Source organism: Ochotona princeps, chromosome 4 (genome assembly GCF_030435755.1).
Source record: "Ochotona princeps isolate mOchPri1 chromosome 4, mOchPri1.hap1, whole genome shotgun sequence".
Classification (NCBI taxonomy): domain Eukaryota; kingdom Metazoa; phylum Chordata; class Mammalia; order Lagomorpha; family Ochotonidae; genus Ochotona; species Ochotona princeps.
This window is the reverse complement of record NC_080835.1, coordinates 12,157,878-12,171,598: the sequence shown is the minus strand read 5'-3', so window position 1 is coordinate 12,171,598 and position 13,721 is coordinate 12,157,878. Positions and strand designations below refer to the sequence as shown.

The 13,721-nt window shown below is 59.9% G+C and overlaps 2 protein-coding genes across 3 annotated transcripts in view; one reads left to right on the top strand and one right to left on the bottom strand.

The window, feature by feature from the left end:
* The window catches only part of SLC43A1 (solute carrier family 43 member 1), an 87,931-nt gene that overhangs the window by 42,825 nt on the left and 31,385 nt on the right, over positions 1 to 13,721 (bottom strand). The window lies entirely within an intron of this gene.
* RTN4RL2 (reticulon 4 receptor like 2) lies at positions 433 to 12,843 on the top strand. Its single transcript, XM_004585299.2, has 3 exons — positions 433 to 832; positions 5,973 to 6,454; positions 11,861 to 12,843. Exons 1-3 carry the CDS (start codon positions 802 to 804, stop codon positions 12,608 to 12,610), a joined length of 1,263 nt encoding a protein of 420 aa, XP_004585356.1. The 5' UTR covers positions 433 to 801; the 3' UTR covers positions 12,611 to 12,843.

Sequence of the window (13,721 nt, the reverse complement as noted above, 5' to 3'; positions counted from 1 at the left end):
AAGTGGGATCTCCTCGCTCTCCCAGGAGCGGGAAAAACTCGGGGACAACGCAGTCAGGGTAATGGCTGGGGGGAGGCGAGGGGAAAGGGGTAGGGGTTGAGGGGGAGAACCCAGAAGCCCGAGTCTTCCAAGCCGACTTGGGAGGCAAGTACCGGACCAGCTCACGGAGTCCCCTAACACTACCACACCCCCTCCAGAAGGGATTTCTCTAGAAGCGCGGCTCTGCCAAGTAATCCAACACAGTCAGTCCCCGCTAGGTTTCTCAGCACCCCCACCTCCACCGCCACCACCTCCCCCGGCGAGGGGAGGGAGCGGAGATGGAGGGGGCTGGAGAGCCGCTCCCGCCTCTAGTGGCCAGCGAAGGGTTAAGTAGAAAAGCCAGGAAACGAAGGCGGAGCCAGCGAGTGAGGGAAGGAGGGGGTGGCTGGGAAGCCTTCCTCGCCGTCCCACTCTCCCTCTCCCTCGGCGAGCAGCCTGGGCGCACGGGCCGGCGGAGTGACCCGCTCCCGGGCGGACCGAGCGCGCTGCTGGGGGCGGGGGACGCGGGCCTTGAGCGTCGCCGGCCGGTCCAGCCCTCCGCATCCCGTCGCGCCCCGCCCCGTCCCGTCGGGGCCCCATGGCTCCTCCCGAGGCTCGCAGCCTGGGGGGCGCAGGGTAGAGCCCCGCGGCCGGGCCACGCCGCCCGGGGACTCCCAGGCCTTGCCGGAGCCCCCCGCGGAGTCCCCGCCGTCTGTCCGGCGGGCTCTGGGAGCGAGTGGGAGCGCCCTCCCCACGCTGCCCCTCCCCGAGCGTCGAGACAAGATGCTGCCCGGGCTCGGGCGCCTGCTGCAAGGTAGGCGACCCTGGCCGGCGGGGCGGGGGCGGGGAGCGTGCTGGGGAGCGGAGCAGGGCGCCCCCTCTTCTGGGGCGCTAGGGTGGGGTGCGTGGGGGTGGGGTAGTCTGGAGAAAAAGGGAACCGCTCCGCAGCCGGGCCGCGCCCCCGCCTCCGGCTCTGCCCTTTGGAGGAGGACAGCGGGCTGCGAGCCTGCGGGGCTATGCGGAGAGCTCGTGACCGTGCGGGAAGCACGGACCCAGCCGACCCGGCCCGGAGCGGGGGAGGGTGGCTCAGGTTCCCAGCGTCCCGGCTCCACCTGCTCCGGGGGACGCGGAGGACTCGGGCCGGCTGGGGAAGCGCCGACTCAGCAACTCCTACTGCCCGGTGCCTCAGCACTTTCCAGTCACCTGGGAGGACATGCCATGTGGGTGGGGGGCACCGAGGCAGATGCAGTGCCCTCCCTGGTTGGACAGATGGAGGCGCTACCGAGAGAAGGATGGAGTGAGAGGATGCTGCTGGTCCCGGGATGGAGTGAGGGAGGAGAGTGCGGAGACTGGGGATGGAGTAGGAAAGGAGCCAGAGAGAGGCAGCAAAGGGAAGTCACAGATGGAGAAAGTGGTTAAAGAAGGGGAGGGGGGATGCTGAAAGAAAAGGAGGACGACGTCCTGGGTAGGGGGACCCCGAGGTAGAACCAGGAAGAGGAAGGAGGAGGGGAGACCAGATCAGGGAGGCATGGGATGGGCACTGGCACCCTGGAGCCCGAGAGCGTGAAGCTGGAGGAGTGGAATGGGAGAAGCCTGGATGGGGATGGAAACCGGAGTCTGGAACAGAGAGGGAGAGCATTGGGCTCCAGGCGGGGTGCGGAAGAGAGAAGGGGAGGGGAAAGAGAATGGCTCCGGTGCCAGGAACGGGGGCTGGGGGCTGCTGGGAGGAGACAAAGAGGCGGCTGGTCCCCGCTTGCACGTGGGAAGCCCTCCGTTCCCAAAGCACCAGTATGTCACATCCCTTTTCTCCGGGAGTGGCTGGTGGGTCAGCCCAGAGGGGTTGAGCTCTTGGGTGACCGGGACATACGTGTGGCTGCGAAGGAGCCAGGGTGAGGACCTCCAGTGAGGCGGGCTGCCATTTATATCTCGTCGGATGCTGCCGCCACGGTGGCTGCTTATTTTGGGGTGTTACATTCTGGCGGAGTGAGAAGCTGTTTGCAGCAGCTCTAAACCTCCCAGGCCCCTGCGTCACCGGCATTGCGGGCGCCCACCTCAGCCCCTGCCCCCTCAGCATCTGCCCCCCCCACCCCAACCCTGGTGCCTCGGGCCTGCCGTGAAGTAGCCTGATGTTGGGTGTGCAGTTTCTCATCTGGGACACTGCCCCAGAATCCACAGCTGGACCCCTCGGCTGGCTTGCCAGGGAACACCCTTCTCTGGGAGCACAGTACAGGTGCATGGGCATAGCTGGCCCTGGTGCCTCCAGCACTGCAGGGATCTTTGGCCTGAAGGGTGGCCCTGAGGGTGAGAACTCTGTTTCTGGGGTTTGGCAATCCATGCTTGGACGGCCTGGAGTCCTTGACCATGGTCGCTCGGTGAATGAACACTTTTGGCTTTGGACACCTTGGCCTTCCGGGATCGATATTGTGTTCTGGCCTCTCTCTGTTCCCTCCCCCTTGGTCAGTTCTGGCCATCTCTGCTTGACTCTCCGGTGCATGCCTCCCCATCCCCCAAAACAAGGACAACCTGCAGCCTGGGAGAAGAAAGTTGCAGAGAACTCCTGGGTCTCTCGCTCGGTCCTGCCTGGCGCAACAGCCCCAGCACCACCGCTGCTTTGCCTGCAGTTTCTGTCCTCCCTCTGTCTTCCACATCCTTGGGAAGGCTGTGAAAGGCTCCCAAAAGAGGCCCTTGTGACTTGAGCTGGATGCCCCCTTCATTTCCAATCCAGGTTTTCACTGGCTGCATGGCCGGGGGCAGCTCAGCCCCTGTGTGTGTCCCACGGATGAAGTGGTTCAAGTGTGCAGGCCAGGCCCTGGTGCACAGTAGGTGCTTTGTGAACGACGGTTCCCTGCCTTTTCTGCTGTACATTCTCCTGCACCTTAGCTTGCACCTGCTGGCTTGGGAGGGTGGAGCAAGCAGGCAGTGGGCAGGCTGTGAGGAAGGGCTTCGTGTGCCTGGAGGGTAGTGGAGAACTCTGGAGCAGAACACCAGCCTCCTCTCTCCAACGTGCAGTGTGTTGCTTGTCCACTGAGGGCTTTGCACACCAGCTTGGGAGCTCAAACTGGGGGGTTAGGAGTGGAGCTGTGGTCCATGATGGGGGAAGAGAGGAGGCCTGGCCCTGTCCGGGGCAGGGGTGGGGGGACAGGGCAGTGGTGATGAGGAGGTTGGCATGAGAAGCGGGGGTGGGGAGGAGGCTTGGCAAGAGGAAAAGGGCAGGGAGTGCGGGAAGAAGCAGGCTCTCACCTGCTCCACTGCCCCTGTCCCCGGAGCATGTGCTACAGCCAGCCTAGGGGCTGAGCAACCCGGAGCCACCCCTGCACACACACACACACACACACACACACACACACACACACACCTTCCCCTCCTCCTTGCCTCCATGAGAGCTGCAGCCTGAATTATGGATGAGGCTCCTTGGGTTACAGCTGCCTTGCACAGCGGCAGTGAGGGCCAGAAATGGCTCCAGTCACTGTTCATCCCAGCAGCTGTCATAAGGGGCTCCCTAGCTTGGGGAATACCATGGTGATGGCAGAGGGGGGCACAGAAGGGGCGTGGAGACAGAGCAGAGAAGTGTCTGACCATAAATGGGCCCCTGCCAACCTCTGCCCGGGCTGCAAGGGAACCTGATCCCCGGAGGACAGGCAGGTGCTCTGTGGGAGCACATGTGTCCCCCCTCGCCTTGGCCTCTCTTGGGCCAGCAATCAGCCATGGAGATTGACGGAGGAGCTTCGTAATCCTTTGGGGGCTGGCAGCCATCAGGGCTCCCATTCTAGCAGGCTGGTGGCTAAGGGGTGGGACTAAGGGGATTGCTGAAGGATTTAGCTTCTTTTGGTGTCAAGTCCTTGGGTAGGCAGGATGCCCCGGGTGGTTACCAGGAAGGGACATGCCCTGCTGGGGCATCCAGAAGCTCTTCTGGATCTTGCCTTGTCTCTCCTTTGGCTGTGTGATCTTAGGCACGCTGCTTGCCCTCTCTGAGCCCAGCTGTCACCTCAAAACCAGAGGAACCCTAGCAGATCCAGTTCTTCTACCCCAGCCTGCATACTTCAGGGGTCCCTGACTGTGCTCGCCACACTCGACCCCTGCCTGCCTGGGAAGAGGGGCGAGAGACTCTTCCACCCCACGTGGTTCTGAAAAACTCGGGAGGAGAAAGTAATCGTGAAACGCCACTCGGGGGAGGGGTGAGAAGGGCCGAGAAAGGCGGAGGTGGTGTGAAGGAATGGAACAGCCGCCGCTGTGTCACTGAGTATTACATCACACCCAGCCTACACACACACGGGGCCCGACATCCACACACACGCGGAGGAGACGGCCAGCACGCACTGCACAGCCGGGAGGGGCCGGGGACACTCACGGCAGGGCTTGGCTTGCACTGGGGTGGTGCCCAAAAGCAGGAAAAAGGACACACACACACACACACTCAGGCACGCATGTGCGGGCAAGAGGTTCCCCTGTAGTGTCTGTGCTCCCCCAGGGCGGAGGCACACCAGAGCATTTGTGTTGCCAGCACCCCACGGTGACAGCCATGCGCACACACCTGGCTCGGCCACACTGCACGGAGCCGGCACCTGGCTCACACCGCTAACCCAAAATCATACCCACATACGCGCATTCACATGCGCACAGCTACCTCAGGAGTGTGAGACATCACACACAAAAACTGTTGCCTTGGCGTGCGCGAGTCACAGCCTCACATTCAGGGTCTCAGAACCCCAAGGAACCCTAAGGGCTCAGGGGGGCCCAGCTCCCAGAACTGGGTCTTCCTCCGCACAGCCTTCAGTAAGATGCTTGAAGCAGAATGTGCTTAGCTACTGTGTGTGCCAAAGAGCCACTGCCAGATTGCAAGGTGTGTGAAGTCCTCTCTGCTGTCCCACCCGACTCCCTGTCCCTCACAGCCACCAGAAGAAAACCCTGGCAGAGGGCAGTGGACAAACTGTCCCAGCCCAAGACTTTAGCAGCCATTGTGAGGATGGGAAGGCAGGGGCAGGGATGACTGTTGGGCCCTGCAGCCCCCACCAGATCATAAAACTGTAGGCACCTGAACTGCACCCCTGGGTCTTCCTGTAGTAGCATATGCATCTGGATCCCAAGATGTGGCACTTGACCTTCAAAAGTTACTCTGGAGAAAAAGACAGTTGGTGTAACTTTGAATAGTAAGAGGCTGAGATGCAAAATGTAGATTCCCAGGACCCCAGCCACTCTGCTTCTGGCAGGAGGCGGCTATGATGCTGCATCCTTCCCAGACCTCAGCTGATTCTGTTTGCATCTAGCTGGTGGCCCCAGACACCCACGCTCATCACACGTCCCTCTGGGCAGCAATGTGGAGCAAGACTGTGGTCCTTCTAAAGTACACACTGCTGGGAAGCCACACAGGAGGGTGGTGACCTGTAGGCTCGGGCCAGGCTGGGACCAGGCTTGGGCCCTGGGCTTCCATGCGCCTTAGATTCCTGAAAGGTCCCAAGTTAGTTCAGCCTTGTTCAAGTGGAGCGATTTTTTTTTTTTGTCCTCAGAGGACATTTGGTAGTGTCTGGAGACATTTCAGTTGTCACAGCTGGGGGGGCAGGGTGTCGCTGGCATCTGTGGGTGGCAGAACTGAGGCACTGCCCCCGCAGGAAAGCACTGTCCTGCCTGGCTGCCATTCCCAAGCGGGAGGAACACGGACAGCCCTCTGCCAGCAAGGACAAGCCTGCCACAGCGAAAACAGCCAGGAATGAGGAGACGTTCCAGAAACAACCGTAATTGTACTACAGTGCTTTCTACAGGGTCCTCTTGGCATTCTTTGCTCTTCATATTTAAAATACCAGGAGCCTCCACAAGTGGACGGCGCTCAGGCCTCTTATAACTCTGGGGTCTCACCCAGGACCCTGAGAGCAGCAAGGCTCCGGGCCTATGGAGGGTGGGCACGCGGGCAGGCAGAGCCCTGGCCGGCATCCCTGCTCTTCACCTCGCTCTCCCCACAGGTCCTGCCTCGGCCTGCCTCCTGCTGATGCTCCTGGCCCTGCCCCCAGCGGCTCCCAGCTGCCCTATGCTGTGCACCTGCTACTTGTCCCCGCCCACCGTAAGCTGCCAGGCCAACAACTTCTCCTCCGTGCCGCTGTCCCTGCCGCCCAGCACCCAGCGTCTCTTCCTGCAAAACAACCTCATCCGCACGCTGCGGCCGGGCACCTTCGGGCCCAACCTGCTCACCCTGTGGCTCTTCTCCAACAACCTATCCACCATCTACCCCGGCACCTTCCGCCACCTGCAGGCCCTAGAGGAGCTGGACCTTGGTGACAACCGGCACCTGCGCTCCCTGGAGCCCGACACCTTCCAGGGCCTAGAGCGGCTACAGTCGCTGCATCTGTACCGCTGCCAGCTTAGCAGCCTGCCAGGCAACATCTTCCGTGGCCTGGTCAGCCTACAGTACCTCTACCTCCAGGAGAACAGCCTGCTCCACCTCCAGGTGAGCCTGCCTCCCCTGCCCTCTTTGTGGAGACGGTCCTTCCTGCTTCTACCATACTCTTCTTCGTCCCTTGGCCTCTCCTGTCTACCTGCCCACCCATCCGGGTCCCTCTCTCCCTCTGTCTGTCTGTCCATTTCTGTCCTGCTCTGCCTCTTGCACTAATTTGCCTCCCCCATCTGTCTCTCTCTCTGCCTCTTCTGTCTGTCTCCCTTCACACGCCCACTCTGCACACACCCCCACGTCTGTCTGGCTGTGGGCGTGCGTCTCTGCGGCTCACTCTTTACTCCTTGCCCTCCACAGCATTTGCCTATAGGCGGGAGGGGAAGGTCTCAGCTTCTCCCCAGGCAATCGCTGCCCACAGCTACTCCTCCCACACACCCCCTCTGCCTCAAGTTCTCCTCCATCATAACCAAGTACAGCAAGAGAGTGAGGCCATAGCACCTGCTGTCCCATAGAAAGTTACCACTCTCTCCAACTCAGGGGTCCCAGGACAAGGGGGAACCCTTGTCTCACTAGATTACCTTCCCACTAGCTGCTAGCTTACCTTTCACCTGTCGCCTGGGGCCAGGGCTGGGGTAGGAAAAGAGCCAAGCCCTGCTGCAGCTGGAAAAGAGATGCCCTGGGAAAGGAAGGAGTAAACCGGCGTTGTTATTTATTGCCATTATTATTGACTTAATGGTTGTTTACTGTTGTTGTTATGCTGTCTGATGGTCAGATCCTCCCAATCCATTTCCCCTGGAAGCAACAACGCACCCCTTCATAGCACCCTGGGAGAGGGAGAAAAATCTCTCCATAGCCACACAGCTGTTAGGGTATTCAAATTCTCTCCTCTCCACCTCACCCTGCAAGGTGCCTTTTGCCTCACTAGTCCACCCGTGTGCTGGCTGGAAGAGTCCACTCGGACTGTGAGAGCAGCTGTAAGGATTTAATAAACCTGCACAGGGCACTCACTATGTACGAGGGGCTAAGGGAACAGAAGTGAAGGAAGCAGAGACTAAACAAGTATTAGAGCCTGTAGGGGAAAATGCCCTGGGGGACATATGGTGGTCGTGATAACACCAGCCCCTTCCCCAGGTCAGGCAATGCACCTCGTGCTTTGCAGGTCAGCTCCACCATTTACAAAGGTCATGACTGTTTTTTTAACCTCCTTAGGCCTCAGTTTTCCCATCTGCAAAACGGGGGTAATAAGTCCATCCATCTCCTAGGGATTTTATAGGCAATAAATGCATGAATAATTTGTAAAGTACTCAGAATAGTGCTTGGCATACGGTAAGTGCTATATAAATGCTTGTTAAAATACTGCTTTAAAAAAAGAAACGAGCCTTATTTAACATTGGTCTCAGGCAAGTGGCCCAACTTGAACCCAATCCTGGAGATCTGGGTCAACTTCAAGGGTTATGCTGAGGCTGTGGGTGGGCCCAAAAGGCACCCTCCCTTCCCCTCCCTGGCCAAGTGCATTCAGCCACATCCTGTCTCCCCTCTAGCACCCTGCTCCTTGTTAACAATGGGGAAACTCAAGGTACAGACTCCCAAGACCTTGTAGAGATAGAAGGGCCTCTCCCCTGATGTCCTCTTTTGGCATCCAGCCTCGCAAAGGCCTGGGGCCTGGTGGGAGGGCCAGTTAGGGGCCAGGGCCATGGGACAGCAGACACTTCCTGAAGCCACATAGCCAGGACTTGATCTGTGGGGGTTGACTGCCTTCCAGGGGACCACCCTGAAGGGCACTTGAGTGGGCTGATTCGAAAGCAGATGCTTCGGAGTCTGTCTGACCTGGGGTCAAATCCAAGTTCCCCTTTGGAAGGGATCGCTTCTGGTCGCTCAGTCTCTACCTTCCTGTCTGTAAGTGGCCTTCAGGATGGTCTCCAAGTTTTCGATCTCCAAGTTTTGTAAGGATTAAAAGTTAAGGTATTTATAAGGTTATGCTCTCCAGATAGGTTTAATACCTTTTAGCCAAAATGCTTGGGGACAGAAGTGTTCCAGAAGTTTTATGCACATATATAAGCAATGATCTTGAGTCAGGGACTCCCAAGTCTAAACAGAAAATGCACTTCATTTGTAACTTGGACACAGATCCTGAAGGTAATGTTCTGCATTGGGTTTAATCTGTTTTCACATGACACCAAGTCTGTGGCATCACTAGACTTCGGGATTTTAGGGCATTACAGTTTTTAGACTTTCCAATTAGGCATGCTCAACCTGTCTTCCCATGACTACTGCTACTTCTGGGGTCCCTCCTCCTCTCGGGGATACCCGTCTTTGATCTGTAGTCAGGGGACCTGTCATGGAGCCCTTCCTCTGCCGCCTTCTCACTTCATTTAACTCTAGGCAACTCGCTTCCCCTCTCTGAGGCTCAGTTTCTTCACCTGTCAGTGGGGAAAAATAAAAATGTTACCTTTCACAGAGCATGGCACTGGTGAGAAACCGAGTTAGTGTACATAAAGCAGAGGTCAAGGCCAAAAACATCCCGGCATTATGACGGATCCCTCCATCAACTCTCAGACCAAGGACAGCCATCAGGGCCTGGGGTCAGCCACGCCCTAAGGGAAGAGACTTCAGCCAGACATGGGACCTTCTAAGATGTGGGGTGTGTCTGGCATGAAGGACACCTGGTGTCTCGAGCAGGAAGCATCCTCACACCCGGCCCTTTTTAAGGAGGTGGAAAGAGTTTGCCTCTGGCTGTGAACTGCCTCGCAGAACTAGGACTGGGAGATGCCAGAGGGCAGGTGCAGAAGCATGGGGGTTGTGGTGAGTCCGCTGCAAGCAGGTGTGACCAGGGTGGAGCCAGGCATGCTCTGGGCGAGGAAGCACTGCGGTTCAGGATGTGGAGGCTGGACACAGCAGTGGCCGAGTGGTGTGCCGGGCACTATGCCATCCTTGGCACCTTCTGCGTGCCAGGTGGTGGTGTGGCTGCCCAGGATGCACAGGTGAACCACAGCTGTGTTCCTGCTCTGCTGCTGCACTGTGGCCTGGCTGTAGCGCCCCCTGTTCTCCCCTGCGGTCACTGCAGTGCCTCGCACAGGCTTTGCCAGTAGTCTTGGTGCTCAGGTGGCACTCCCAGCCCTGCCTCCTGTTTGCTGAGTGGTTCAGTGGATCCATGTGCATGAGACAATGACCTGAACTTTTGGGCGCTGTGGGTTCAAGTAGACATTTTCCCGAAAGGGCTCTGGTTCACAGTAGACATCCATTGACTAGTAACCATGAGCCAATGGGAAGCGTGAGGACTGCGTCTGAGGTCCCGCAGAGCTAAGGCACCAGCTAGGAAGAACACAGCCTAGCACTGACCTGGTTCCATCCGGGCATAGCCGTGCAGAGAGGCCTGGCTGGCGTGCACATCCACGTCACACTACATATTAGCTGTTGGACCCTGGAGGAGTCACTTCCCCTGTCAGCGCCCTTCATCTCAGCGGAGGAGCTATTAATAGCATCCACCCCACGGGTTGTGATGATTAAGTTACTCCACAGGCCCAGTGTGGCACGGGGCTGGGCACGCGGGGAGAGCTCAGCACGTCATTGATGCTGTTGACACGGGTGGTGAGAGAATGCCCACCATGAGCTGGTGAGGGGGTGCGGTTGCAGGGCGGCACCTTGCAGACCCGTGGTACTGCTTTGCTGATGAATGAGAGACTTCCGGGACTCACCCACTCATGCATGTCAGATGAGGGTGGAGTCTTACAAGACCAACCATCCCAGTCCCTGGCTTCACTGAGGCCCAGAGAGGTGCCTGGTGCTCTTCAAGGTCACACAGCACAGCGGCTAATGCTGCAGGCGGGCAGGTTAAGAATAGGAATGCTGCCTAGGGAAAGTGGGGGAGGGGACAGGGATACCAGGTTAAGATTCCAAATGGATGCTGAGAGCTGTGAACCAGCCAGGGCAGGGAGAGGGCAGGTGGGGTGGGGGAGGAAATGCGGTTTTTGAAATGGAAGAGGCTTGAGCAAAGCTCTTAGCCCAGAGGGAGGGGGTGCGAGGGGGAGGAGGGGGAGGGCCAGGGCTGTGAAAGTCAAGAGCTTATTAATGCACAGAGAACGGCTTTAACGGTGGCGAGAGCAGGGGCCGGATTTGGGAACTGCAGCCTAGAACGTGGCAAGGGGACTTGGCAACAGCTTGGATGAGATGGGGGAGGGCAGAAACGGATCTCCAAGAGTGAGGGGAGTGCAGGGGAGCAGCGGGACATTTTTATGAAGAAAAAAAAGCCAGGAACTGTGCTGCCCAAAATGTGGGGCTGTGGGTCAGAGGCACCTGACTTCCCCAGGAGTGCAGGTCTGCCCATCCTGACTTCTTCGGACCCCCAAAGTGCCAATTCCCCGAGTCTTTCCGACCTCCTCTCCCATTGGGACCCTACCTCTCTGGTGTGTCCCACTCCAGCGGACCTTCCATGAACCAGAGAAACCCCCAGCATCGGAGTGGAAGGGATCCAGAAGCGACTCCCTAGGTGGGGTGCCCAGGCTGAGGTCAAGTGCAGGGAGCCAGCTGGAGGGCCACGTTGAGGCAGCTGAGAAGGTGGAGGGGACAGATCTCAATGTGGCCCAGAGGAGGGCTCTTGGCAAGCTCAGCTCCCCCGGGGCGCAGAGCGGAAGCCAGATGGGAGGGGGCGAGCCGAAGCGGGAGCACCGGAAGGTGGAGGCTGTGGATGTGGGCTGGGAGTCACCACCCTGCCCCCACCTGAGGCCTAGGCCAGGCCTGGGCACTGAGGAGGGAGAGCCACAGGCAGGGGCTGGGTCACCTCACGCCCTCTACAGCACCGTACAGCGTAGCTCCCCTCCGGCCTGGCTTGCCGAGGGCAGTGCAGTCAGGGAACGGGCAGGATGGAGTTCTGATCCTGGACCTGTGGGTTTCCTCACGGGATCAAACTTCTTGGGGGCCCATCACGTCCCCCACAGGACCTCCGTGGGCTGGCTTTGTCTTTAGTTCTCAGACACGGGGCAGAGACATGGGTCTTGGTGTTACACATGCGGAATCAGGTGACTGACGGGGCTGCCGACTGCCCACCTCATGCAAACCTTGCTCTGAGCCTCCTCACAGTGGGCACCTCATTTCATCTGCATACTGAGGTTGCCAACTCACAGACCAGGGTGGTACGTTGGGTTCCAGGAGAGATCCAGAAAATGTGGCTCCTAGGTCTGCATGCTTAGTCAAACGTGTGGCCCCCTAGTCAAAGTGTGGTCCTCAGGGCAACCACAGCTGCCCAGTGTGGGCCAGCCTGGATGCTGCTCATTCGGCCGTGTGCCACATCTGCTCCATCCGCAACGCAGGGGCAGCGCTCTGGCACCTGCAAGGGCTTCTCACACACCCTAAAACAAGTGAGTCAGAGTAACAGGGAGGACTCAAATCCTCTTTTCCTCTGCCCCAGAGAGGAGACCCTACCCTGCCTCAGGCCTCTCTCTCCTTCTGCTCCCACCAAACCCCCAGGATGACCTGTTCGCCGACCTGGCCAACTTGAGCCACCTCTTCCTGCACGGGAACCGCCTGCGGCTGCTCACGGAGCACGTGTTCCGCGGCCTGGGCAACCTGGACCGGCTGCTGCTGCACGGGAACCGGCTGCAGGGCGTGCACCGCGCGGCCTTCCGCGGCCTCAGCCGCCTCACCATCCTCTACCTGTTCAACAACAGCCTGGCCTCGCTGCCGGGCGAGGCGCTCGCCGACCTGCCGGCGCTCGAGTTCCTGCGGCTCAACGCCAACCCCTGGGCGTGCGACTGTCGCGCCCGGCCGCTCTGGGCCTGGTTCCAGCGCGCGCGCGTCTCCAGCTCCGACGTGACCTGCGCCACGCCCCCGGAGCGCCAGGGCCGCGACCTGCGCGCGCTGCGCGAGGCCGACTTCCAGACGTGCCCGCCCGCCACACCCACGCGGCCGGGCAGCCGCGCGCGGGGCAACAGCTCCTCCAACCACCTGTACGGCGTGGCCGAGGCCGGGGCGCCGCCCGCCGACCCCTCCACCCTCTACCGAGACCTGCCCGCCGAAGACTCTCGGGGCTCCCAGGGCGGGGACGCGCCCACCGAGGACGACTACTGGGGAGGCTACGGGGGCGAGGACCGGCGGGGCGAGCAGACGTGCCCCGGCGCCGCCTGCCAGGTGCCCCCGGACTCCCGGGGCCGGGCGCTGGCGGCCGCGCTGCCCGCCCCTCTGCTCGGCCTCGTACTCCTGGCGCCCCATCACCTCTGACTGCGGTGCTGAGACTTCCCGAGGCTACCTACCGGCCGATCCCCCTCTTCGCCACCACTCCCCCAACCCCGGCCTAGCTGCCATTCTCTTCTCCTCGGGACTCGGCCGCCTCTCCCTGCCTCTTGGGCTGCTCCCAGAGGACTTAAACGGTGGCTCACGGTGTGGACCCCAACTCAAGCCATTAACTCCCCCCTCCGCCCCCAGGTTGGGGTGGGGCCCTCCGGGGAAGCCGCTGTCCCAGGGTGTCTCCCAGGGTCGCTGTGCACAGCTTCGTAGCTGACTCCGGGGAGGGGGGGACTTTCGTCTGCAGTGTATCTCCCACCAGCAGATCCCGGGTCGCTCTCCCAGGGGAGCAATGCGTCCATGGGGCGACAGGACGACCCTGGGGGCGGGGGGTGCCCTGCTTCTCCTGGCCCCTTCCCCCTCCTGACACTGGAGGCACACTTTTCTCCTAAGTCTAACCTGGACACTTTTTAGGGCGCCTAGAGAGAGCTTTCCTCCGTGGGGCCCCTGCGTGGTGAAAAATTAAAAAAAAAAAGTTGTTTGGGAAAAAGAACTTTATTAAAAAATTCTATTATTTTATCTCCTGTCAGATTTGTTGGCTCAGCAGCTCCAGAGGGGGGTGTGAGGACTTAGAACTGTAAACTTCAAGGCCAGGAGGGTTAGAGGAGGGGGTAGCCTGCCATCAAAGAGCTCCCTGCCCCTGGAGCTGGTGGCTGGCTCTCCCAGAGTTCGCAGGGGCCTCTGGCTGAGAGCGGAGTGCCTGAGGACCAGGCCTGGTGCAGTTGAGAGGCCAAGAGGAAGCAGTGCCTGGCCAACCAGAATGGCCTGGGGTGGAGGGACAAGTCTGGTGCCTGCAGCCTGGCGTGCAGCTCCCACCTTCCACCAGTAAGATTAACAGAGCTTCATGGTCCCAACCAGCCCACACAGGGCTCTGAGCAAATTGGACATGGCCTTCCTCAGGCCCCAGCACATGCCCAGTGAGCAGAGCCGGTGGCTGGATTTGCACTCACCCCTGCCTGGTGGGCTGCATATTTCTGGGCGGTGTGCAGCATCTAGCCTGTGCCCCAGAGCCTGAGAGCGCTGAGTGTTAGGGATGAAGTCCTCCACA